This window comes from Elaeis guineensis, chromosome 8, assembly GCF_000442705.2.
Source record: "Elaeis guineensis isolate ETL-2024a chromosome 8, EG11, whole genome shotgun sequence".
NCBI classification, from domain to species: domain Eukaryota; kingdom Viridiplantae; phylum Streptophyta; class Magnoliopsida; order Arecales; family Arecaceae; genus Elaeis; species Elaeis guineensis.
Window position 1 is genome coordinate 40,290,268 of NC_026000.2, and position 27,993 is coordinate 40,318,260.

General features: G+C 42.2%; 1 protein-coding gene across 5 annotated transcripts; it reads left to right on the plus strand.

The window, feature by feature from the left end:
- The first annotated feature begins 1,269 nt into the window (after window positions 1-1,269).
- On the plus strand, window positions 1,270-17,965 carry LOC105035951 (tubulin-folding cofactor B). Of its 5 annotated transcripts, XR_012143248.1 has the most exons (10): window positions 1,270-1,423; window positions 1,495-1,646; window positions 2,935-3,053; window positions 3,693-3,754; window positions 4,038-4,079; window positions 6,424-6,557; window positions 7,888-8,057; window positions 8,867-9,015; window positions 15,324-15,393; window positions 17,575-17,965. XR_012143248.1 is itself a non-coding variant. In XM_073261686.1 (9 exons), exons 1-8 carry the CDS (start codon window positions 1,322-1,324, stop codon window positions 17,620-17,622), a joined length of 729 nt encoding a protein of 242 aa, XP_073117787.1. In that variant the 5' UTR covers window positions 1,270-1,321; the 3' UTR covers window positions 17,623-17,670; window positions 17,791-17,965. The 5 variants fall into 5 exon arrangements, 2 of the variants coding, with proteins under 2 accessions (XP_073117787.1, XP_073117786.1); XR_012143247.1 differs by lacking the exon at window positions 8,867-9,015; XR_012143246.1 differs by lacking the exons at window positions 7,888-8,057; window positions 8,867-9,015 and having other exon boundaries at window positions 17,575-17,681; window positions 17,791-17,965.
- Window positions 17,966-27,993: the final 10,028 nt, after the last annotated feature.

The window sequence follows — 27,993 nt, forward strand, 5'->3', positions numbered from 1 at the left end:
TAAAGCGGTGCGCTCCACATCAGATTTTCTACACCGCCTGCAGTGCACAAAGAATTTCCCATCTAAATATTTTATATGATTGGACATAAATTCTTAAAATCCATTTCAAAAATCCCAAAAAAAATTGTTAAAATACAACACATGGGCCAATTCGGCATTTGATGCTACAATGGTCTTAAAAACGACATTTAGATGTATTTTTGGGATACCTGATCTATCATGAATTCTAATAGGATCTAGCAATATGTTATAGAGTTTAGAATAGATTTAAAACTTAAAATTAAAATCTATTTGGATTTAAGATGGATTTAAGATTTATCTTCGGATATTTGAACTCTAAATTTATATATAGCCTAAATCAATCAAATTGTATCCATTTTCAAGTTATTTGATAATATATTTATATCCTTTAAACTTTCAAAAGTAATTACCAACACAATAACGTGGACATCATCTAAAGTTCCCTGCTTGGCCGCTCTAAGCCTCCCACAGTCAAAAATAGAGGAAGTGCTTGGGGAAAATGCATGAAGATCAACGAAAAGAAAGGAAAGATGGAAAAAATTAAAAGATAAGACCCTTTCCCACATAGATTGCTCATTTTTGTTTTTCCTTTTCACTTCATTCTCGTTTTCTCAGAAATCTGTGGGAAGGAGAGCACCTGAGGGAGATCGGAGGGGTTTCTTAGGTTTCGGTTGGGTTTTTTTTCAAGTACATGGGAACATGGGAAAAATCAATGAAAGATAGAAAAAATAGCCCTTTTCCACATAGATAGCTCATTTTTGTTTTTTCTTTTCATTTCATTCTTTTTTATCCAAAGGTATGTGGGGAAGGAGAGCACTTGAGGGAGATTGGAGGGGTTTCTTAGGTTCCGGTTGGGGTTTTTTTCTCAAGCATATGGCATTTTGTGCGAGTTGTGGCAATGTGAGTTGGTCCTTGAGGTTTTGGTAGCTTAATCTTGGCAGAAGCATGATATATGTTTTGGGATTTTCCTTGGAAAGGATTCTTCTTTGGCTACAAAATTTTCAGTCTATAGAGCTCTGTTGTCATGTAAAGGTATACCGTTATTTATTTATTTATTTTTAAATGCTGTGCATGCCCCTTTAATGTAGTGTGTATGTATATATACGTGCGTGCGTGTGTATGTATATATACGTGTGTGTGTGCACACACACGTGTGTATATATATATATATATATATATATATATATAATATAATGTAACATTATATCTCTTCTCCTTCTTTCACCGGTATTCCTCCCAATCTTCCAGCTTTCGAGGTACCAGATCACAGGAAGGACAAGAGAAGGAAGGGTTCAATCAAATGGCTTCTCGGCTTCAACTTCCAAGCGACGACTCTGTAGATCTCGTCGTCACTCATTCCAACATCAAGAGCTTCTCTGCCCAAGTGCGCCTCTCCCTCCAGGTAAAACCTAAAACCCTCCTTTGCTCGATCTTAGGTGACAAGATGCTTGGTTCGATTCCTCTCTCTCTTAGACGATGGTGGAGTCGGCCAAGGAGAAGCTTTGGAGAAAGTGTGGGACGTCCGTGGACTTGATGTGCCTCGAGCTCTACGATGATGCCGGGTCCAAAGTGTGTGACCTGAATGACAATCTGAGGCCACTTGGATTCTATTCCCCTCAAAATGGGTTAGTGAGTCCACAATCTTCATTGTTCGAATACTGGTTATCTTTTATTCAGATTTGTTGCTATCTTTTATGCTTCTCCTTCTGCCTTCTTTATTTGTCTGATTATTCTACTGGTTGATGAAAGAGTGTGATTGCAAGCCCCAAAGTTGTGAAGGTTGTAAGCAAATTTACTGTAAAGGCTCCTGCTAATGATCATTTTGTAGAGCCCAATCTCTAGATGATTGAGATGCAACACACAGAAGGTCAAGTCCTTGATACATCTTTCAATGCATGACCTGAATCTGGGACCCCATTGTAGGAGACCCTCCTCTGAAAGATTTCATTAATTGTAGAGGTTAATTGAAAGAAGACAACCTCAAAAAGATAACTCTTCTATACTCCGATCAAATTGGAACCTGATTTTGGTTCCATTATGGGGGAAGAAAGAAACTTAGATTCAGAATGACATCCTTCACTTTGCATTTCCCACACCAAATAGAAGAACTTCTAGAAAAAGAACTTTTGATGAAACCAAAAAGGAAAAAGAGAAGAAAAACTCTGAAAGCTATGTTTGACTGTGAAAAAGATTTTTCACAACTCCCCATTGAAAAATTTTCCATCAGTGTTTGCTAAACAAGGGTCAATTAGAATTACAAATATCCAAAATGCTGAATTCCCTACTCCTTTGCCATATGGTGAACCTGCCCTTTGCCGTTAGAAGAACATCTGCCCTTCTTCTGGTGAGTATCGTGATTCAATCTCACAAGCAGAATATAATGAACTTGTTTAGGATCAGATGATGCCTCTGGGAAATTGAGAGCTTAATAGATGGGATTCATTCTATATGCATAAGCTCCTCATGGTCATTTTTCAATGCAAATATAATAAATGAACATTGCTTGAAGTAACAACTATTGTTGCTTGATAATATCCTTAACTAATTAGTACTAGAGTTCTGGAGTGCTCCAATCTCCATAAATACTTATTGTTTGAAGAGTCACAAACTATTTAACAAACTAGCTGCAATAGAATTCAAAACTTTGCTCAGGATTACTTCTTATGTTAAGTTAATTAAATGATTTTATGGATTCCAGGTAATGAGGTAGTGTTCAGAACTCAAGTAGTACATAATTCACAATTTCATGCCATGATTTTAATTGCAAGTACTTCTTATATTGGACTGACTGAAATGGTTAACTGGATTCCAGGTAATTATACAGCTACTTAACTACTGCTTATTTCATTTATTGTCTATGGAACAACTTATATTTTCCTTTTTACTTATTGAATTACCCATGATAATCTGAAGGTACCGGCTGCATATTATAGATCTAGACCCCTCATCAGTAAGCTCTGGTGGCTGGTTGGATGACACTTCACTGGTGGAAAAATATAAAATTTCTGAGGAAGCCTATAATAAACTTGATTGTAAGTTCCTTGCAGTTTTTTTTTTTTTTTGCATCTAGCATGAAAGATTAATAATTACATGCTTGTGGAATTTTGTGTTTCTTTTTTAATAGATAATGCATGCCTTTTAATCCTCAAACATCTCTCGGATTGTTTATTATTTTTAAAATCAAGTATAATTTGGATGACCGTTTTATGCCATGGATATGGATACATGTTCATGTGTTAATCAAGAATTAGAAGTTCCATCCAATTAGTTTATAGCGTAAGATGTATGCAGCTGCACTAAAATGTACTAGCATAGTTGGCATGGTGGTGGGATCACCATAATCTATTTATATACACTTAACCAACACCAGGGTATTATCCATTGGAAATTTGAAACCTAACCAGATGATATGAGGTCTAAAACCAAATTTTTTGCAAGTAAGCCTTGATACATATGGTATTGCTATCTGTATATTCAAATGAAAATAGTCAGTGTCTGTACAATCAAACTGTATTTGATAGTGGAATATTACTGGTCTTATGAACACCTATGATGTTGTTGCTTGGTGAAAATTATATAATGATCAAGACTTTTCTTCTATATTTTTGGTTTTCATGTGCATTGCACAACTTTTTCATTAACCATATATCTGATTTTCTTTATTTGATCAGGCAATTTTAGGAAATTTAAAGAGAAAATGATATCTCAAAATCCACCAAGTGGTGAAAGCAAAGTAAGCCACGCAGGCTTTGCCTGTTAATATTTCATTGTTTATTCCATCTATTTGTCCTTCTTCTGATTATTTTCCTTTGTGTATGAAAATGGTGCTTTGATACTTCTAAATCTCTCTCTTTTTTTGTTTTAATAATGGTCTTCTACTGATCTTCTCTTCTTATAATTTATGAAAGTTTTCTCCTATTCTAACCATTTGTTGTCTTTAGTCCGTCCAAGCAGATTTTTCAAGATGAAGCATATATGTTATGTTAACTTTTAATTTTTTGTGATTTTTACCTCAGCTACCGGACGGTTACATGGAGGACCTATGTGCAAATATCAAGGTCAGTAATCCACGATTGATATTACTCTTATATTGTGAATATCAATGTTTAATCTAGTTAGCATAAAGGTGCTGCTTTTGTTAGAAGGTGAAATGTGACAAGGTGATGAATGCATTTTATCCTAAGTATATATGTCACGGAAATCAAATCTCCTGCTCTTTGGGTGAAAGGATTGTGGTGGAGTCTATGTATAAATAACATTCAACTATTACTTTTTGGGAAATATCACTCTCTTTGCTAGCACTTTTTATAATTTGATCAGCATATTTTTTTATAAGTTGAATGATTTGTAGCCATGTGAGCCTTACCAGTATGTTTTGCTTATAAACATTGTAACATATGTGACGAAAGAGGAAAAAGACAGTTGTTGAAAGAATAGTATGGTTCAAGTGGCATATACAATTGGAAGAGATACACTGCAGAAATATAGTCACTCTACTCAGCATATACACGTATACTATATTACATTTTCCACATGTTATTCTTGATAATTTTTATCATCAATTGATGGCGTACATGGTACAACCATTTTTACTTAAATTAATCCATTACATCCTCTTTAGAATGAAATTATTCCCTCAAATTTGCAAGAGGTCTTTATTGAAAGCTAATGTAGCTAAAAGCATATACCACTAAGGAACTTAGTAAGTTGGGAGGAGCCTTGCTCTGAAAGCACACTTTTGATCATAAATAGCTAGCAACTTTAGGTGAGGCTGAAAAGCTAACAAAGGAGGTCCCAAGGTTTCTCCTCGGTGTCATTTTTTAAGGCTTATGCACCAGAAAAGTGAGGCACCCACTTCCACTAACTTCTCAGTGGAGAAGGGGCATACACCTCATTATATAGTTGCATGACATGCTTCAAAGCTAGAAAATTTTAATTAAATTTAAATCGACTATCATTTCCACGTTAAAGAAACTAGTCATTCAACTCTTTTTTTTTTCTGCTCTCAGATCTGAATTTTTAAGTACCCTTTACCCTAAATTGGAGTCCCACTCCTTTGCATTGGTAGAGGTATCTGTTGATATGGGAACCCTGGGAATCTTAATTCTGAAACTAGTCAGAGTATCTAGTATCATATGTAAGCATTCTCAGCATGTCCTTTAGACTGCCTAAGGCTTATTTCTCACCTCCCTTTTTACGGCCTGACTGTTTTTGTTGTGATTGGAGGAGAAAGTGGACAAGATGTCTTGGATGTGGCTGAAGTTCAGGTTTATCTAGGGACCCTATTGGTCTAATATGCCATGTTCATTTTGGAGATATCAGCTCATTCAACTGTTTTCCTTCTGTCACCTTCTTTCAAATCTGAATTTTTAATAGCTCTAACCTTAAACTCAAGACTTCCTGGTACCATGCCTTGGCGGATGTGACCAATGATGTAGTGGACCCTGTGAACCTTATGGCTAAAACTAGTGATGCTATCTATAACTATCTTTTATAGATGTTCAAGACCTACCCTTCAAACTGCTTTGACGTTAACATTTCTCCCTTTCTAGATTCACAGATTTTCCTTTTTAAACATGGGAAAGAATAGTGTGCGCCAGCTGGTTGAGTTGGTAAAGTTGCTGGTTGTTGGATACATCAATGACCTGGGTTAAATTCTACCCTCACCCAATCTCAGCAGGGCTTCCTCCTGTCCTAGTTCTTGAGAAGAAAATGTTTTAAAGCAGCCTGGAAAATAAGAAGTTATTGAAGTGGTGGAGCAGATATATCAATTAGTGAAATGCAGGTTTGTTTGGATGCACTATTGGTCCAATCATCTTTTCTTTTGTTTGAGGCTTCAGGAATCCCTAGCCACTAAATTTGGAGCTTGTTATGCTTCTTGCTCTTCTAAAAGTTTAGTTGGCTCTGAAGGCAAAAGTTGTGGTCGTCGTTCATATCTACATCTCAATTCATGGTCAATGGAAGGATGAACTGGGGCATTGGTTTCATGAATCTCTTTAGATGAACCTAGGTGAATATATGTAGAGGTTGCTTTCTGGAGGTCACAGATTACATACTTTCATATGTGACCTCTTGTTGTCAATGATTCACATCCACTTAACTGATAATGTGGTCGAACATCACATATGATGACCTTAACCATATTAACTGCTAAGTAGGTTATCAAGTGCTGCTTAAGCAATGGAATTATAAATCTTGGAAAGATACATGATCGTTTATATTTAGAATCATATCTATTTTGGATGCATTTCTCTTCTAAATGCATCTGTATGCTTATTTTCTATATTTGGAATATCAAGCAAAGGAACTTGAACGATATGCTCTAGATTAAATTGTAGTTCCCAAGTAATATTTATATGCTACTTCTTTCATATTTTTTAACTTCATTATTTCTTGATATAGGTTGGAGATGGATGTGAAGTTGAACCTGGGGGAAAAAGGGGAGTCGTGAAGTTTGTTGGTCAAGCTGAGGCTTTAGGACCTGGCTTTTGGGTTGGCATTCAATATGATGAACCTCTTGGGAAACATGATGGCATGTATGTGGCCTTATACCTTTTCCATTACTATAATTTTTCCCAAAATATCCTCTTGTCTTTCTTTGTCACATCTGTAGTTTGTACAGTTAATGTTTGGAAACTCAAGAAATACAATTGATCTTTCATATAGTCATCACATAAAATCATAGTATTATATTTTGTTGATTGTATTGTTATAAGGAACATAAATAGGTGCCTTTAAAATGCTAAATGTAAGCCATAATGATAGAAAAGAGTGATGAATTAAGACATAACTGAATAACAATAATGGCATTATGATCAAGGATTGAAGTCTTGGCCGGACAGGAGCCATCCCGGCTGTTCCGTCCCATTTTGGTGAGATCATGGCATGTAGGATGGCTGCAAGACCTTGAACTTACCTTTGGCCCGTGTCGGCCATCCTGCCTTTATCTGGTTGTGTCACGTGCTGATACAGCTGTCTTGGTTAGGACATACGCTTTCTTTTTCTTTTTTTTTTTAAAAGTATCGGACAATGCTTTGTCCTTCAATTCGTCACTGGGAGGAAGGCCTTACCTTTTTTCGTGGCTGATGCATCAACATCGGCATCGTCTAATGGAGGGAGGAGGAAGGAAGCTTAGTTCGCAGAGAAGTTACTGTTTTCCCACAGTGCCATAGATTGCTTAGGAGGGAGGAGGGAGGAGTACGATCCTTTTTTTCCTCCTGAACTCAATCACAATGGATAGTGGAGTCCACGCGCAGCCTTAGCATGGAGTGTCGCTTTTATTTTTTCTTTCGAACCCTATCACAATAGATGGGGGAGTCTACGAGTCCTACTCAGCCTTAGTGCACTTCTGCATGAGGGGTTTGAATTGTATCTTTTGTGCGAAAGAAGATTTCGTGATGTCATCCACGGATCGCATCTGAATAGATCTCAAAGCATTCTAAACTCATTCATTAGGCTGCATAGTTTTCAAAGCCATGATAGCATGATTGAATTCCTGTGAAGAAAGGTGAATCCTTCTTTTGCATGAAAGATACGATCTCTAGAAGAGTTGGGCATCAGAGCCACAGGGATCTTCTCTTTCTATTTTCCCCTCCGATTCATTACCCAAGAGTGGGCTGCATGCACATGGGGAAGAAAGAAGCCAACTTTACCTAGAAAAAAAAAGAAGAAAAAGCCAAGAAAAAGAGATACTATCCATATGAAGAAAAAAAGGCAGATTTGCATGGTTCATTCTCATGAATTATCCTTTGATCACCGATTTTTCCTCGCTCTTCAATTACCATACTTGCCACCTATTATGTTCAAAAGTTGACATCATTTGAGATTTGAAATAATAATCTATTGCGAAATACCTCTTATTCCCAGAAAAAACATTCATGAAGTTTGATCCCACTATCAAGATATTAAGGTGGTATAAACATCGGATCATTACCATTGCAACCAATAAACAAGAGAAAAGGAGAAGAAAGGAAGGGAGATGAAGGGCGAAGAAGGTTGCTCCATCTTCCATATTAGAAACACCTTGCTTAGTTAAGGTAAGCTCTTCTCCTATCATTAATTTAGCCGAAGTAAAGTAAAATAAGATAATTATTATAATTTTTCTGCATGAAATTATAATATATTATATGATCAAGATGAATTTTTGTTAAATATGTATTATATTTTTGTAAGATTATCATATTTTTAAATGAGTCTAATATATGAATTTAGGCTTGATCAAGCAAAAAGTAGAATTTTAATAATGGGATAATGTTTATTTTTGATGTATTGCATACTTGATAGTCTAAAATAATTTTCTAAAACAAGTAAATATCTAAATCTCTTTTATTTCTCCAATAAATGACCCCTCTTTGAAAACATGTGCCATATTAAATATCTCTACTTAAATGCAAGACCTCTGTTTGAGTATTATCATTTTCTTGTCATTACCATGACCAATTGGCTATAGTTGACATGTGGCTTAATTCATGCCTAAAATATGAACCATAACTTGGAATTAACATATTCGACCAACTGTTAACATTATTTGGAAAAAAATGTAGAAGGTGGATATAACATATGCAATTTAAATCAAATTTCTAGTTCCTTATTATGAATTTTAATAATTACATGAAATAATAAAAATAAATTTTTAATTTTAAAAATATTTAAAAATTATAAAAAATGTTGTAACTAGTTTATAGCTTGCTCAGTGCACGGGATACAATTTTCTCTTTTTGCAAATTATTCTATTTCATTTACTTATCCTATCACATTTATTCTACACTCGTTCATCTCAATATGGGCGAATTGGTCCCGGATGCAATTGAATCCCGATCGAATCAGGAACTTTGACTTGTTGTAGGGAAGGGGGTAGAGATCTCGGCCTCGTCATCGTAGCAGAACTTGAAGTTGTTGAAGTCTATGCGGTTTGAACCGAAACCATCGCCCATGGTCAAGGATAGCAGGCTTGGCAAGGAACTGCCGATGACTAGTCTTCCTCACGATGATGAGGTAAGGAGGGGTCTACACATGGAGGAAGATACCCTAGCAATGACAATAGGTAGTAGTGTCCTCTGGTCACACCCTCGTGAAGCGGCTGCACTTGCGCTAGTACGATGACACCATCACCATGATTTGAGGTGGCAAAGAAGGAAGAGGGTTGGGAGGTGATCGGAATAAATACCATGCATATGCACAGATGTTTTTTATATGCACATGTTAAATGGAGGCTTTGCCAAGATAGAGCCACCCATTTATATATATATATATATATATATATATATATTATATATATAGATTTCTAAAATATTATTTGTAATTTCTAAATATTTTAGGTAATTAATAAAATTCATTTTTATCATTTCATGTAGTTATTAAAATTCATGATAAGTAACTAGAAATTAGATTTAAGTTGCCTATGCTATATCCAATCTACATTTTTTTAATAACTTCAACAAAAGGTTGGAATCTCTTAATTTCATGTTATGGTTCACATTTCAGGCATAAACTAGTTTTGAGCCTGTGCATGGGGTCCAGGTCATATAATGGATCATTTTTTTAAAAAAAATATGTATAAATAATAAAATAATATATAACCAAATTTTTGATATCCATTCATATTCTCAACTACATATATAAGTGGACTTTTATTGCAAGAGGATAATAATATCAGGCTTTAAGAATATCATTTAAGTCACATAAATGGGCTTTAATAACATCATGTTTTAATTCAATGCTTGAAGAATTAAGAATTGTTAGATAGGAGAGTCTAGACACGTGGCATATTGTAGGTTGATTTTGATCCAAATGGCATTCATAGGTGATAATATACTGCTTACGTGGACGATCTAAATGGCTAATCTATCTTGTCTCAGTTTCTGCTTTCATATGTATATATATTAGATTGAGCCACATGTTAACCATGGCCAATTGGTCATAGTAATGATGAGATAAATAGCGTTACTCAAATAGACTTGTATTTAAGCAGAGATATTTAATATGGCACATGCTATAAAAGAGGATCTATTTATTGGAGAAATTAAAAAAGATTTGGATATTTCTTAGTTTTTTTTTTTTTTTTGAGAAAAGTTATTTTAGACTATCAAGTATGCAATACATCAAAAAATAAACCTTATCCAATTATTAAATTCATCTACTTTCTGCTTAATCAAGCCTAGGTTCATATTATTAGACTCATCTAAAAATTTGATAATCTTAGAAAAATATAATACATATTTAAAAATAAAATTTACATCCTACTCTCATAATATATCATAATTTCATGCTAGAAAATTATCATAATTACTTTATACTATTTTGGCTAAATTAATGATAGGAGAAGAGCTTATCTTAACGAAGCAATATGTTTCCAGTATAGAAGGTGGAGCAACCTCCTCTCTTCCTCTCCCTTTTTTTCTCCTCTCTCTTGTTTTTTGTTGCAATGATAATGAGTCAATGCTTATAACAGCTCAGTATCTTGATAGTGGGATAAACTTCATAATGGAATCTTTATTGGGATAGAAGGTTTTTCGCAATAGATAGTTGCTTCAAATCTCAAATCATATCAACTTTTAAACATAGTAGGTAGCTAGTAATTGAAAAGAGAGAAGATTGGTGATCGAAGGACAATTCATGTGAAGGAATTATGTAAATCCACCTTTATTCCCTTCATATGGATAGTTTCTCCTTTCTTTTCTGGCTTTTTCTTTTTTTAGGAGAGTAAAGTTGGCTTTTTCTCTTTCCCATGTGCGTGCTGTCTGCTCTTGAATAGAGCGTTGAAGGCAAAAAAAAAAGAGCTACCATGACTCTAGTGTTTGTGACTCTAGATATTTATCATTCGCACCAAAGAAGGATTCACCTTTCTTTGCATGAATTTGTTGATGAATCGTGCAGTCCTGGTTTTAAGATCTATGCAACCTGATGAATGAGGGAGTTTGGAATGCTCTGAGATCTCAATGGGGTGCGATCCATGGACGACGTCATAAAATCTTTCCTATGAAAGATACGATCCGAACCCATCACGTGGAAGTGCATTGATGCTGAGCAGGGCACGTGGACTCAATTGTTCACTGTGATGGGGTTTGGAAGAAAGAAAAAGTCGTATTCTGTGTTTGAGGCTGAGTGGGGCACACGGACTCCATTGTTCATTGTGATAGGGTTCAAGAGAAAAAAAAGGCCGCACTCCACCCTCCCTTTTGAGCAGTTCATGGCACTATGGGAAAAACATAGAACTTTCTGGCAAACTGAGCTTCCTCCCTCTCTTCCAGTGACGATGTCGATGCAGATGTATTAATAGCAAAAAAAGGTTAAGTCCTTCCTCTCTGTGACGAGTCGAAGGTTGGAACATCATCCAAAAAGAAGGCATTCCTGACTGGAGGATAGGGGTGGCAAAATATGACCCAACCCACCAACGTGATCCGTATTCGACCCACCATAAATAGGTTTGGGTTTAGGCTAAACAGGTTCGGGTTGTAAACAGGTCGACCCATTTGACCTATTTAATAAATGAGTCGGGTTCATGTTTCAGATGGCTGATCTGTTAAACCCGTTTAACTCATTTAATAAATGGGTTGGAACAGATTGGGTCGGGTCGGGTTATAATCCGTAAATCCACATCGCTTAAACCCTTTGAGCTCCCGTATATATTTGATATTCTTCTCTCTTTCGGTTTTGGTCTCACTCTCACACTCTCACTCAGCTGATTTTTTTATAGCCTTTCGACTCTTTCGGTCTTTCCTCCTCCCATCTTCGATCCATCTTCAGGGTTTGGTTTCTTGATTTCTCCGCAGCTTCACTCTGCAGCTCCACTTCGGTGCTTCCAGCTTGCTCTCAATGATGATTGAGGCTCCTCTACTCCTTGGCTCCTTCGGTAGCTGCCTAATCGGTGCTCCCGACTTTCAATGGTGGCCGATTTCCTCCTTCGGTCCTCCGTTGCCCATCCTTGAGAGAAAGGCTTGTCGTCACTTGGCTGTCGTCGGTCCTCGAGATCTAGAGTTTTTCTCCTTTCCCCCTTTTTCTCTTTTGGTGGTCGACGCTTTCTTCCACAACCAAAAATTGTGAGATCTTTTCAAATAAGAATCTTACATATTGTTGATCTATTTTTTTTTGGATTTTTTTATCTTATGTTGCTTTCTTTCCCTTTTCCCCTTTTTGATTTAGTTGCAAATTAAATACTATCTGAGAAATCTATTTTTGTGATTTCATGCTTACAATCTGTTTGTGGTTTTGTTTTTGCAATGAGAATCTATTTTTGGATATTTTTTGTTTGATTTTTCTTTATCATCTTAAATCATGAGTCCCAAGTGATTTCGCGTCTACAATCTGTTTGTGGTTTTGTTTTTGCAATGAGAAATCTATTTTTGGATTTTTTTGTTTGATTTTTCTTTGTCTTAAATCATGAGTCTCAAGTGATTGCACGCCGACAATCTATTTGTGGTTTTGTTTTTACAATAAGAAATCTATTGTTTGGAGATCGAGGATTTAGATATTTCTCTTACCTACCCTTCGATGCGTGTTTTTTTGCTTTTTCAAAATGTTAGATGAGATTGAAAATAATTGAGAATGAAGGATTTTCTGAACTTTTGATCCTCGGATTCTCCTATCCTCTGTCCTCTTCGAACTCTATGAATGCTGGCAGCTAGCATTTCTTGTTCATTATGTGGTAGCCCAACTTGCTATAGTTTCGTAGCATGCCAGGATTTAAATTTTAATACCTAGCTTCAGATTTTTGTTTTAAGATTTGTATGAAGAGGTTGTGATGATTTTAGATTAAATTTTGCCGATTCAATTATTTCAAATGGCAACAATCTTGGACGGTCTGCTTCTACAGACAACCAATTGCAGTCATTTTGATTTAGCTACAGATTAAATAATAAATCTGAGCCTCCTCTTCCTCTTCCTCTTCCCTTCTTTGTTGTTCTAATTATTTAGTAATTATGTATGCTGATTTTTTAAATAGATTAAACATGTTAGATCGGGTTAGGTTGGGTTGGGCCAACAGATTCTGTTTTAAACAGATTAAACAGGTTGGGTTGGGTTGGAATATTGGATTGGACTAAATAATTCTATTTTAAACAGGTTAAACAGGTTGGATCGGGTCGGTTAAACAGGTTATCTGTTTAATAAACAGGTTAAACGGGTCGGGTCGAGTGACTTATTTATTAAATAGGTCAGGTTCAGGTTTGAAAATCTGACCTGTTTAATAAATAGGTCGGGTTCGGTTTTGATGTTTTCTGACCTGATCCGCATCGGATCCGATCCATTTATGATCCGACCTGATCCGATTGCCACCCTTACTGGAGGGGCCTATCGACAAGTGATCTAGCTGAGGTGAAGATGGGACCGTCAGGATGGGGACCGAAAATGACTTCGGGGTCCCACACCCATCCCATGTGCTGTGATCTTGCTAGACTGGGACGTGATGGCCGGGACATTTCCCGATCATCCCTCATCTTGCTGAGGCTTCTTCAATCCTTGTTGCTACTATTATTATGACTATGACTTCCACCACTCATCCATAGTAATTGCTTTTTGTTTTGAAGTCTCTAAAATCTCATAATAAATTGACAAAAAGTTGGTTTTATAATCAGTGGCTAATAGTCTTTTGTATTTACTTCTTCTTTGCAAGTATAAGTATTTGGTTTTAGAATGTTACTTACCATGTGTATTATTTAGATACTATATATATGATACATTCCTTATTTTATGTTACATTGTCTTTATCATATAGCTAGTGTAATTTTCTTCATAGTTCTAAATGCCAGGAGATGTTACCACTAGTCTAAGACATTATTTCTCTTAGATTGAAGAGAATTGTAAGCTGGAATAAGTGAATCAAACCCTAATATCTCATTTTCCATGCCTTAGTTTTCAGGCTTTAATTTGTTCATTTTTTTTGTATTTTGGTTATTTTTCTAGAGGTTTTTGGGGTCCTATTGCAGTGAAATTGAGGTTTTGTTGGGGCCTGAAGGGACTCAAATTGGGTTGTTGATGGGCATCATCAAGTCTTCATACTGGAGGATTTTTTATCAAATTTGGTTTCTATTTATCTCTATTTTCTTAGAGTCCGATGTGGGAAAGGAAATTGGGTTGGCTATCTTTATTTAAGGGATTATATGGCCCGCAATCTGGGTAGGTTCATGGGATTGAAATTATGTAAAACAGGCTGCTGGCTTTTCTTGTCATTTCTTCTTCCTTCTATTCCTCCATTCTTCTTCTTCTTCTTCTCTCTTTATTCTATTTTGAATTTTCTGCATTGCTATGGTAAGTTTCTGCTGTGCTGAAGCGAGTATCTGTTATATAACCTAATTGAGCTGTGTTTGGATGTGTAAATGTTACTAAGAAAAATCTAAAGATTGCCAACGAAGTTCAGATCAATGCAGATCTGCATCAACCTATGGTTTTTATTCATTGTAGATCCTTTATTCATCCAAAATGCTTTACTGGTTGACCTCTGGTTTAGGTATAAGTTGGATGCAACCTGAATTAGATTCATTCTTATGAGCTAGACCATATCCATTACTTAACAAATTTTGTAGGTTTGGTTTGATTATGAGTTAGATGCGACATTTTAAATCGTTTGGTTTGTGCCTGCAATTTTTAATGGGTTTAGGTTCCAACAGTCTATAATCTTGTCTAGATCTGTGACACCCCAAGTCCAAATTCGCTATACTAAGGCTTGAGTCCTGTAAAGGTCTGTTATACTGTCTTGTACCCTTAGCTAATATTATCCTAATTCCATTATCACAATTTGGATCACATGTCAATTTCAAGAAAATAATAAATTAATATGATAATTCAAGTGTCTAGCAACCTCTACCGGTAATGCTTTTCATTTTTCACCTTCTTTATTATTTATCAGATAGCATTATATTTTTCTCCACTCTTGCGTTTTGGACCCACCATCTGATAACTTGCCTTCCCAGATGATATCAGCAAAAGTATTTGGAGGATTGGACAAAGTTAATGGCCAATCATGAAATCCTGCGATCTTTTTGTGCAGTCTTCTTTTGTAGAAACATGTTTAATAACTGGTCCAAGCTTGATAGAATGAGACTTCAGTTTTCTTGCTGGACACGATTCTAGGATGCCTTTTTTTTTTTTTAAAGAAGACTTGTAAGATGCTGGTTAATGTCATTTTTATTTTCAAGATTTTTTTCCAGAAGATTTGGAGGATGCTTGGTAATGTCATTTTCATTTCAAGAAAATCCATCCATCTTTCATGTGTAGATTATTTAATATGTCCTCATGGGTAGCATATTTGTAATTGCTTATGTTCATCTACTGGCCTTTATTGTTGTTGACCCTTTTTGTTGTTGCAGGGTGAAAGGTATTCGCTATTTTCAATGCCTGCCACAGCATGGTGCCATACTTAGGCCAGACAAAGTCAAGGTATATGTGCAATATTGGTTCTGGAATGCTTGTTTGAGTCCTGAATACTTGACCCAAAAGCATAATTTTGTGAAGTAATATGCATGTAGAGCCTGTATGTAAAGTGTAGCTTGTCTTACCCCATTTGCTTAAGCTTCTTGATTAGTGCATAGCGATTGAATTGATCAAGCATGTGTTTATTTGTGCATGAATCTGCTTTTTGGTCAGAGGACAGGGCTGATACTTTGATTCCTAATCATGACACACAATGTAGAAAACACATCTGACTGAACAGAACCTTCTGAGATCACCCTGAAATCCCTGTCCAGAACTAGTACATGGTGGGCTTGTCATCAAAGCCCTAGAAGCTGGCCAGCAGAAGCAATTCTCTCTCAGTAAACATGTAAGAATCAGTTGATTTAGTGCACCCCTTTCAGCTTTGCTGGCCAAAAAGAATTTTTAGACCTGCACAAATGGAAGCACATATACGCAAGAGCATACAAGCAAACAAACAAAACCCTCTGATCTGCTCAGTTCATGAGGTACTGCTGGTTGGCTTGAAAAAACTTCTAGATGTGCTTCTGCAGGCCATCTGATTTTGAAAAGAATGTTACTTGTACCAGGTACAGACAGTTGTTTGGGTAGAGAGTGAGCGTTAGTGTGGTACATTAATATAATCAACATGCTCGTTGAATTGCTCATGTAATAAACTAGTTTGCAAATGGTGCAATATACCCCTGTGGTCCAACCTTACCAGTTTGTTAGATACCTGGTGACTGGCTGACAAGTTTGCAATAACATAGCTGACTGATCTGTCTGACCTCGTGCAAGTATAGGAACTAAACCTCAGCTGTTCAGCCTCCAGAATGAAAAATAAATAAATATAAGTGGAAGTGAGGGAAGAAACTACAGCTCTTACAAGTCGACTGGATGATGTGATTTATTGATAAGGGTAACTTTATTCATATGTATGCACTTCTATACTGAGTTTCTTAACATTTTTTTTGGTGATTTACTTTATTTGTTTTTGTAATTTGTGTTCATTAGTATTTTATAGCTCTAGTTTACCAATTTAATTCAGGGCAAGGAATGCAACACCATACCAAACTGCCCCGTTTGGTCAGGATTGTTCTGCATCGATCATAAACAGGGATTGTTTGTGGTGTCAGTATGGGATTTTGTATAAATTGATGTGAATTGATCCTTACTGAGCGAATCTCCTAGAGCTGCTTGGTTCTAAGCGGTTCGATTCATTAAGGGCCCCATGCTGGTTCGGGGCCTCAATAATTGGGGGAGAAAGGGATCCAACACCCTTATTTCCCTCCCCCCTCTTCAAGGAAAGAGAGGATAAAAGAGACGATAGGAGAATGAGAGGGAGAGAGGGGAATGGTGAGCCATTTCCTAGATCCAGGTTTCCCTCAACTTGGAATTGGGCAGATGTTGCCTTTCCACTTTTATTTAATATAGGTATTTTATATTTACAGGATTATGCTTAGTTAATTTAACATGTATGATATAGTCAAACCATTCTTTAGGTATGTAATATAAAAAATAAAGCATATTGCATTTAAATATCAAAAACGAACTCACAAAAGCCTATTTTATACTCAAAAACAAATAAACAAAGCTTAAAAAATTTGAAAATTTAAAAAAATATATTTTTGGTGTACCATTACACTTTTGTATGAACATAGCAGCCTCCTACTGGTACGCAGTCAGGTACCAAGAATGCAAACCTTTATGCAGAGTATGTGAACAAAGTTTATGCTATTTTATTACAAAAAGGAACATGGCTAAAATTTCTGGCGTCTCCAGTAGAACTTTTCTTATTTCATTGTTGGCTTTCCATGGGTGCCACATCAAAGCACAAACCATACAGCCCATGCCAGACACGGGATGAGGCTTATAGATGAACTTATGATCATTACTAAAAAGGTTGTAGTTTCGCTTGATAAAACAGCTTGTCTTAATGCAACATTTTTATAATGATAAATATCAAATGTTCAAAAATGGAAATACTGTAATGAGACAACATATCTGTGCACATACTGTGTAGTAATAGCATAAGATATGTAACCTTGTCCCATTTTTCCCTCTTTTCTAAATCCCGAATCTTTTACATTTTTATCATATTGATCCGCTGCAAGACATCTGTGGAAAAGTTGCCAATAAAGTTGAGGCTGATTAGCATTCATTATACAGGTTGGAGACTATCCTGAGAGGGACCCATTTGATGAAGAAGAGATATAGACAACCGCGGAGTTGTACATACAGCATCTTCAGAGTCCTGTTAAAACTGTGATTCTCATGTTGGCCCCTTAGAATCTCTTTGATCATCGTAACCTATTTGCCTTGAGTTATATCCAATCATGCGTGGCATTGTTGTTATGATGACGATACATTCCCCTGTAATTGCAGAACATCGCCAGAGACCTATTTGTTTTGAAACTGCTATCGGACTGATACCTTCACTTCTGGAAAGTTTAGTCGTTTTTTTGGAAGTACCGTATGGATGATGGATGATGAAAGTATGTGTAAGGATGATATTATGTTTCTGGAAAATAAATGGATGTGACCAATTCTCGTTCATTGACGATGAAAGTCCAAAGGCGATACTATTTTTACAAAGTGGATGTGATCCATTTGCTTTCCGTATCAAAGAGCATATATATTATTATCACAAAGCCTGTACTGATAAAAACAAGGCAAGAACCCTGTTCAATCTTTAAGATTTTGGCAACAATGCTGGTGCCATATAAATCCAACAACCATCAGATTAAGTTTTTGTTGTCAGAACATTTTGTCTTTGGTCCAATTTCAGAAACTACTAGAGGCTTGGTCCTTCAGAACTAAATCCTCTGCATCTCTTTAATTTGATCTTTATATGTTTCTAAACAATGGCGCAATCAAGTACACCGGATCAGACTTGCAAGCCAAGATTGCAAGCCATGTGACGGGTCATTCTTAATTTTCTGATCACAGTATCTGGGGCAGCCTGATGGATATGGGCGTATCTAACACACTTTAAAATTTCGTAAGGCATGACCATCACACTGGATATATGGGTGCACGTTGTTATGTTCTTGTCTAACAGTTATAATTATAATTGAGATTGTAGTTAAAATTACAGTGACTACTTTTAGGTTGTAAAAGAATTGAATCTATAAAACTAGACCTGAATTTAAATGAAATTGGACTTGGATCAAACCAGCACATATGTCAAACTTATTAAATTGAGCCACAGTGTCCGCTAAGACCGCCCCAGACCCAACTCGGAATACAAAGGTTTTTTTTTTTTGGATGGTTGAGGCTGGGAAAGCAGCCACGTCTTTATTGAAAAGAGTAACATATATATATATACAATGGAGGTTACAAAAGGTCTAAAAAAAATAGTTACATCATATCTCAAAGATCAAAGAAAATAAGTGAAAATCAATTCCTCATAAGAGACTCCTCATCCACTCAAACATTCGGACAACTTTGTAAGTGTATTCTGAATCCTTGAGTATTCCATGATCATTTTCAAATAGCAGAGTGGACCGAAAAAAAAAAAAGAAAAGATACAAAACTTGCTTAGCAACTACAATGATGGAGGTACGCTTATTGAGAAATATTTGAGAGTTCTTTTCTTTCCAACAAGTCCAAGTAACGGCACCAATTAGCATTAACACAACCTACTGGTAACTACTGTGAAAAACTGCTCATCTCCTCTATAGCCCATTGGCAACTGCTCAAATTGATGGGGTACAAGAGTCTTTTTATATAATATTGAGTCATGTTTCAGTTCACTTACACGTTGGCGATATATATCGTCAGGCCACTGGACTGCTACGTAAAATTCGAGAAAGAACTCAAGAAATGAATAAGGGATAAGACAGAGAGCAAACAAGCAATGAAATCCTCCTCCATGGGGATGGCAATTGTAACCAACTTGCAAGTTATTCGATCCGATCTAATCTAAATGGGGTAGGTTTTATCCGACCCAATTAAAATATGAAAAAGATATGGGTTCTAGATAAAATTTTGAAGCAAGATTAGATCATATGCAAATAATGATATGCTCCACCTTGAATCTAACTTGTTTTAATTTTAATCTAAGTCACATCTTTCAAAGTTATAATTATTTTTAAAGTATTTACATAGTGAGTTCTTTACATGATTTGACCCTACTCAAGATGGATACCTCGTGGATATAGGCATGGGATTTTTTATTATGAGATGGATATGGGTATTGGCTGATCTGATTCATTGCTATCTCTACATATTGGTGATAAAGTGGCACTACTTTTAACGGCGGTGGTGAAGAGTGCAATCTCAAGCTGACGTAGAGGTAAAGTGGGGGATGAGGTGGAGGAGATGATGCTGACATGTGGTGGAGAGGGATATGTATGTTATTTGAGTGTTGCGTGAGGACAATGCCATCCTCGTCAAGGGCCAAAATCTCCTCTACACCAAGCTCCCCACCAAGCTCAACTCTCCTTGCTCAATGCATGGTATTGTCGATGGCTTTGCTTTGTTGTTTTGGCCCAATGAAATAGAGCTTCTAAAATATAGTTAATAATGTAAAAGAATAAAGCCACTTACTTGTCTACAGTGAGCTGATATGTCCCAAATTCTAGGCAGAATAGTAGCACTGTAGACATTCCTAGACTAGAAGCAGAGATAGAGAATATAATATGGAGCCATAAGATAAAGATATTGTAGCACCCCACCCCTAGATCAGGCAAGGGTTCAGTAGCTGAGTTGAGTTTTAGTAGCATCTTACACCACTGTTTATAAAATACTATTAAACTCTGTTCATCTACCAACAACATGTTCTTTCCTAAATTAGGTAAATTTTGTGAAACCTGTTAATATAAAAAATTCAATTTAATTCATATGACTCAAAAATCATCTTCAGGATTTTATTCCTTATACCATACTGTATCCATACTGTGTAAAATAACTTACACCTGATGTCTATTAATGTATACAACTAAAATAAATACAACAATCCAAAACAAGTTTCCACTTCTAGTTGCCATGGCCCACATATGCCTCAAGGAATAACCCTACCAAAAACTGACATGGTCTACATACACATTTCAAAAAAAAAAGATCCAAACACGAATGAACATGGCCAACCTTCTACTAGTGAATGCAGATGAGGATGCTGATGCTATATTTCCATGTCTGACCTAGCTGCTCTAAATCTGAAAAAAAAAAAAGAAGAAAGAGTGAGGGGTGAGACCTAAGTCTCAGTAAATGGATATCCATTTAACAATAAAAAAATAAAAAAATCTAAATATAATACTCATCAGCATAACATATAAATCACATCATTGATATCTGTTGGGTATAAAATACCCACAGCCGGAACCCACGACGGAACCGCCATCAGCAAGTGCAGCTCCGCCCGGACTCCTACGGGAGCCAGACTCCGCCGCCAGCATCAGAACAGCTCCGCCCGGACTCCCACGGGAGCCGGGCTCCGCCCTTAGTATCAACTGCTGGTAAGCTCAATCCGGACTCCTATCAGAGCCGGACTTCACCCTTGGCTTTGTTTGCAGCGCAGCTCCGCCCGGACTCCTACGGGAGCCGGGCTCCACCGACGACATCAGCACAGCTCCGCCCGGACTCCTACGGGAGCCGGACTCCACCGCTATCAGCAAGTGCAGCTCCGCCCGGACTCCTACAGGAGCCGGGCTCCACCGACGGCATCAGCACGGCTCCGCCCGGACTCCTACGGGAGCCGGACTCCACCACCATCAGCAAGTGCAGCTCCGCCCGGACTCCTACGGGAGCCGGGCTCCACCGCCATCAGCAAGTGCAGCTCCGCCCGGACTCCTATGGGAGTCGGGCTCCACCGCCATCAGCAAGTGCAGCTCCGCCCGGACTCCTATGGGAGCCGGGCTCCACCGCCATCAGCAAGTGCAGCTCCGCCCGGACTCCTACGGGAGCCGGATTTCGCCGCCAACATCAGAACAGCTCCGCCCGGACTCCTACGGGAGCCGGGCTCCGCTCACGACGGCTCCGACCGTTACCGAGCTTCAATCGACAGATCCACGCCCCCTGACAGGCCCTCAAAACGGCCGCGACCCTGCTCCACCTCCTGTGGCGGACTCCACGCAGTATCATCATTCCCTGACAAGCCGCAGCAGCCATAGCCGCCCTGCTCCACTTCCTGTGGCGGACTCCGCACAGCTCCACTATCCCCCTGGCAGGCCACAGTGACGGCCACGAACCTGCTCCACCTCCTGCGACGGATACCATGCGATTCTTCTGACGACGGACGCTGCTCCACCCCTCATAACAGATTCCACGTGGCAAGTCAAGATGATGCCCGCGTGTCTGCTCCATTATCTTTCGCAATCAATTCCCCTGACCGTGGGCGGCCCACTACCAGGCGGTTACGCACGTCGCCATCAGTCCGTTGCCTCCCCCGCCTATAAAAGGGGGGACTCAGATACGTTATTTTTTAAGCTCTTTTGCCTTATCTCAAAACTCTGCTAAATTCTCCGTTCGAGCACTCCATTCTTGTTGAGGCAGAGAACTGACTTGAGCGTCGGAGGGTCTTGCCGGAGCAACCCCACCTCCGGTTTAGACTTCCCTTGCAGGTCCCGGCGGCGACCGGCGCAGGCAGATTTTTGCACCAACAGGATTGGAGCGAGAGGAAGGGGCTGTATCTTCGCAGCACCCTTGTTCTTGAAGGAGCGCTCAACGGAGCCGCCTCCGGCCATCTCTCCGTCATCTACTCCCAATCCTCCCCCGCGAGATCGACACCCGATGCCTCCGCGCAGGGCGTCCACCCGGCGGTCCACGGCCTCCGCGGCCAGATCTCAGGCTCCGGCCTCCCCTCCCATTTCTCAGCCAGCTCCTCCTCCCCCTCCGGCGACGACGGTCGGCGCGGAGCAGTTTGACTTGCTGGCGCAGCAGGTCAAAGGCCTCGTCGAGGCCGTACAAGCAATGCAGCAGCAGCCGCCGCAGGCGTCGGCGCATCCGGAAGAGGCGTCTCCAGAATGCCAGAACCCGACGGTGGGGCGGGCCACCTGGGCCAGCCGCCCCGTCCTTCCCGGGAAGGCGAATCCAAGGGTGGAGAGCCCTCAATCGGACCACGACTCCACCCCTGGGAGATCCCTGCCCCCGTTCTGCCAAAGGACCCTCGAGACTCGAAGTCGAGAGAATTTCCTGGACCGGAGGCTCCAGGAGATGAACCGGCGGATCGAAGAACTCCGCCATGCGCCTCCCGCTTACGGTGAGGATATCTGCACTGACCCTCCCTTCTCCCAAATGATTATGCAGGAACCGATCCTGCCGAATTTCAAGCTCCCCCAGTTTGAAAGCTACGACGGGACGTCGGACCCGGTGGACCACCTGGAGGCCTTCCGAACGATGATGCTGCTTCATGGTGCCCCCGACGCCATCTTGTGCCGGGCTTTCCCGTCTACTTTGAAGGGAGCAGCAAGAAACTGGTACTCGGCACTGAAGCCGGGTACCATCTTCTCCTTCGACCAAATGAGCTACCAATTCGTGGCCCATTTTGTCAGCAGCCGACGTCCCCAGAAAGGTTCGGAGTCCCTCATCAACATCAAGCAGAGGGAAGGGGAGTCCATACGGGCCTACATCAACCGCTTCAACATCGCGGCGTTGGAGGTCCGGAACTTGGACCAGTCGGTTGCCATGGCCGCCCTGAAAGGTGGCCTTCAGAAGAATGATCTCTTGTACTCCCTGGAGAAGAAGTACCCCAGGGATTTTGCTGATCTGCTGGCTCGGGCTGAAGGATACGCCCGAGCGGAAGAGGCCTTCAAAATGAAGGATGAAGAGACTGCGAGGGAGCGTCAGGCGGAAGATTCTGGCAAGCCCGCAGTTGAGAAGAGGCCAAGGGAAGTCCGGCCTCGCTCCCGATCCCCTCCTGGGCACAAGCGCGCCCATACTCCACCCCGGGCACGCAGGCAGAGAAGCCCGGACAACAGGTTTCGGCGGGGTTCCCCGCCAGGGAAGTTCCGTAGCTACGCCCCCCTCAACGCTTCGAAGGCCCAGGTACTGATGGAGGTCAGGGAGCTGATCCCTAGGCCAGAGAGGATGCGCACGCACCCCGGGAAGCGCAACCCCAACAAGTTCTGCCTCTACCACCGCGACCACGGCCATGACACCGAAGAGTGCATCCAGCTCCAGGACGAGATCGAGGAGCTCATCCAGCGAGGTCGGCTCGACAGATTCATCCGCCGCAGGCCTGAGGGTAGAGGAGACCGGCCAAGAGCCCTCCCACCGCTCGAACCACAGAAGAGGGAGGAGCAGCCCGGGGACCGGCCTCCTATCGGGACCATCGACTCCATCGCCGGAGGGCCTCTGGGAGGAGTGGGAGAACTGTAAATGTATTGCTTACTATTTTGTTTTGAATCTACTTTTCTTTCTAGCTAACGCACTCCTCCTGCTTAACGCGGATGTATTACGACTGGATATGACCTCTCCAAAAACAACGGCCATGTCAGGAATAGGAGGAGAACCTCGTCCTGACATGAGCAAAGTCAAAGGCCCGGTTCTTTTAGACCGGATGGGGGGAGAGGCCTTACAACGCCCTAATGTGCCCCCACAGCCCTGTTAGGGACAGGAGGAAAACCTCGCCCTAACTTGAGCAAAGTCAAAGGCCCGGTTCTTTTAGACCGGATGGGGGGAGAGGCCTTACAATGCCCTAATGTGCCCCCACAGCCCTGTTAGGGACAGGAGGAAAACCTCGCCCTAACTTGAGCAAAGTCAAAGGCCCGGTTCTTTTAGACCGGATGGGGGGAGAGGCCTTACAACGCCCTAATGTGCCCCCACAGCCCTGTTAGGGACAGGAGGAAAATCTCGCCCTAACTTAAGCAAAGTCAAAGGCCCGGTTCTTTTAGACCGGATGGGGGGAGAGGCCTTGCAACGCCCTAATGTGCCCCCACAGCCATGTCAGGAACAGGAGGAGAACCTCATCCTGACATGAGCAAAGTTGAAGGCCCGGTTCTTTCAGACCGGAGGGGGGAGAGGCCTTACAGCGCCCTAACGCGCCCCCACAAGCCAGGCTGATAACGAGAACCTCGCGCCGGATCAAGCAAAATGGAAGACCCGGACTCCTACGGGAGCCGGGTTTCGCCGCCAAGGTAAAGCTTCACCCGGACTCCTACAGGAGCCGGGTTTCGCCGCCAAGGTAAAGCTTCACCCGGACTCCTACGGGAGCCGGATTCCGCCGCCAAGGTAAAGCTTCACCCGGACTCCTACGGGAGCCGGGTTCCGCCGCCAAGGTAAAACTTCACCCGAACTCCTACGGGAGCCGGGCTCCGCCGCCAAGGTAAACTCCAGCGGGACTCCTACGGGAGCCGGGTTCCGCCGCCAAGGTAAAGCTTCACCCGGACTCCTACGGGAGCCGGGTTCCGCCGCCAAGGTAAAGCTTCACCCGGACTCCTACGGGAGCCGGGTTCCGCCGCCAAGGTAAAACTTCATCCGGACTCCTACGGGAGCCGGGCTCCGCCGCCAAGGTAAACTCCAGCGGGACTCCTACGGGAGCCGGGTTCCGCCGCCAAGGTAAAGCTTCACCCGGACTCCTACGGGAGCCGGGTTCCGCCGCCAAGGTAAAGCTTCACCCGGACTCCTACGGGAGCCGGGTTCCGCCGCCAAGGTAAACTTCACCCAGACTCCTATGGGAGCCGGGCTCCGCCGCCAAGGTAAACTTCAGCGGGACTCCTACGGGAGCCGGGTTCCGCCGCCAGGAAAGCTTCGCCCGGGCTCCTACGGGAGCCGGACTCCGCCGCCAAGAAAGCCGGGCTCCATCCGCTACTTCACCAGCAAGGGTTAAAAACGGTGGCGAGGCTCGGCCACGTGACGAGATCGGATGGAAAGGAAGAGCCCTTTCCCACGACGACCTCTAAGCCAAACAGGCCAAACAACGAGAAAGGGTCAACGAACGACAATATTGGTGCTACGCGCGGACAAGGTAACGCAAAATGCTTTTTCTCATTTCCGATATATGTACTACAGGACCAGGACGGCCAGAGAAAGAGGGACAAAACGACAAGAAAAAAAAAAAAAAAGAGGAGGCAGCTACAAAAAGGGAGTGTCTACAAAAGAACTCTAAGGAGGTCCTGCTCCCTCTAACCTAGGGTGATCACCACCATCCCCCAACCAGGACTGCCTCAAGCTATCCACGGTTTCCTCTAGTTCTTCCTTCTTTTGCAGCATATCCTGGAACGCCTGACGAAGTCGCCGGCTCTCAGCCTCCGCTTCCCGATGCCACTTCCGCAAAACTTCGGACTCCGCCTCTGCGTCCGCGACGGCCTTCCGCTCAAGCCCCAGCTGGATTTTTACTTGTTGAAGCTCAGCTGTCTTCTCCCCAAGGGAGACAGAAATCCCTTCGACAGTGCCTCTCAGGGCTTGGAGCTCTTCGTTATCTTGGGCGTTAGCAAGCTGCGCCCTAGTAACCAACTGCCTCTGGAGACGAACCACCTCGTCCGCCGATCGATGGAATCTCCCCTTGTACTCCTCTACCTGTCGGCGCCAGCTGGCCCGCTGCACATCATGGCTCATCTCGGCATCTTGAAGCTGCTTCTGGAGGTCGGAAACTTTTTGTGACCATATCTGCTCATCCCGTGCTGTGAGCCGGGGTGAGTTTCCTTCCAGCTGGCCGATCCTCCTCTTGGCAGCCGACAGCTCCACTTTAAGGGCGCTGATCCTGGCTTCTTGAGCCCAAGTTCGGTCGCTAGCGCTCTTCGTGCATTCTTCGAGCTCCTTCGCAAAGTTTGCCTTCCTCCGGCTGTAGTCCATGATTGTCTTCACTTGGAGACTCCTGAAGTGGGCGGCCTCAGCGGCGGCCTCGGAATAGCATTTTTTCGCCTGGCGGAGCTCGCCCTCCGACTTTTTCAACTTCTTCGTCAGGTGGAGGACCTCCTTTTTTAGCCGTTGGATAGTTGACTTCAGCGGGACCCCCAGGGGCAAGGAAAGTGCTTCGGCAGGACACTGCCATCGGAAGAAGCAAACGTCAGAGACCAACTCATTACAAGAAGAAAGGCAGGAAAGAAGGAGCAGGGGGAAGGAAAGACCATCCACAATAAGAAATTCAACTTTATTGATTAATTTTGAAGACAAGCGGAAAGGAAATATGGCAACAAAAGAAAGATACAAGATCGGAGGTCTCAGACCTCGGAGGCTGGGGGTGGAGAGCCCGGCGCGGGGGGTGCAACTGGGGCAGCGGCGGATGAAGGGGCGGCCTCGTCGTCAGACTCCTCCAGAAAGCCGAGATCAAGGTCAGGATATCTGCTGGCCACCCTCTCTCGGCAGAGCTCGAACCCCTTAGTGAATGCCTCCAGGCCAAACTGGACGTTCAGCTCCCTCATCTCCGCGGAGGTCTTGAACTCCTCCACCGCAAGGGTCCTGGCCTCCGAAACCAGAACCGGAGTTTGCTCGGCCAGGTGGGCGACCTCGGCCTCCGCCTTCCTTGCCGACTCCTCCAGGCTTCGCCTCTCCTCCTCTCGGACTCGTCTTTCCTCTTCCCGGTCTTGTCTCTCTCTCTCCAGGGCCTCCTGGAGGGCGGCCACCTCGGCCGTCTTCGCTTGGAGACGAGCAACCTTGTCTTGGCAACGCTCCTCCGCCCGAAGAAGGTCCCTTCTCATGCGGCCTGACGCCTCGACATAGGCGAAGAGCTGGTGCCCGATCTGCAAGGATAGATGGAGAATTACAACAAAGACCGAGCAACTGAGCAAGTAAAAGTCCGCTTACCTCAAGAAAGGACCCCAAGGTGTCCCAGGCCCGCTGCTCGGGATCGGCACGGTCGATCCTCTCCACGACATCGGACAGAATGCAACCGTCGAGCAGCCGACGGATCAGGGCCTTGTCGTTGAAGGGGTTCTCCGATCCCCCTTCGGAGCAGACGGACTCGTCTGCAGCGGCTCGATGGCTGCTCGGCCTGCGGGCCATCGATTTTCTCCTCCTCCCCGCGGCAGGCACCTCCGCGAGGCGGACCTCCGGAATGGGGACCCCGGTCGGCGGGCTCCTTGAGGGAGCCCGGGGGGCCACTGGCTCGGCATCCGAAGGAATGTCGATTGCCGGGGTCGCCTGGACGGGCGCAGCCAAGCTCGTCTCCTCCCCCTGGCCCTCTTCGCCGGGCCAGAAGTCGTCGCGCCCTTCCTTTTCTGGGCCCTCATGGCCTTGGCGAGCATCCGTGTGGCTTCGGCGTCCATTGCTAAAAAAAAAAAAAAAAAAAAACAGGAAAAGAAAAGAAGAGGGCAAAAGCAGCACCAATCAGTCCGAAAAAAGAAGAAGAAGAAGAAGAAGAAGAAGAAAGAAAAAAGAAAAAAGAGAAAGAGAAAAAAAAAAGGAAAAAGGAGAGAGAAAAGAAGAGAAAGAAGAAGAAGACAAGAAAAGGAAAGATGTATACTTGCTGGATCCTGAGGGCTCAGGCCGATGTTGAAGAGAAGCGGCTCCCTCAGTAGGTTTGGAAGGGAAGGAGCGGGGTAACTCAGGAGCTTCTGGGCGGCCTGAAGGTCGTCCTCTCCCAGGCCGGGAGCCCGACGGATGGAATCCCTCAGAGACCCCCAAGGGGGCAGGCCCAATTCCAGGGTCGGACAGTAAATGAAGAGAAATTTTCCCTTCCAGTTGTGAATCGAAGAAGGGGCGCCCTTC

What these genes read in the sequence shown, in the direction of transcription:
- LOC105035951 (XM_073261685.1), top strand. Translation starts at nt 1,322, where the DNA reads ATGGCTTCTCGGCTTCAACTTCCAAGCGACGACTCTGTAGATCTCGTC. An exon ending in TTCTATTCCCCTCAAAATGG is followed by an intron (nt 1,647 to 2,934) that starts GTTAGTGAGTCC and finishes GATAATCTGAAG; the next exon opens with GTACCGGCTGCATATTATAG. An exon ending in CTTGGGAAACATGATGGCAT is followed by an intron (nt 6,558 to 15,323) that starts GTATGTGGCCTT and finishes TTGTTGTTGCAG; the next exon opens with GGTGAAAGGTATTCGCTATT.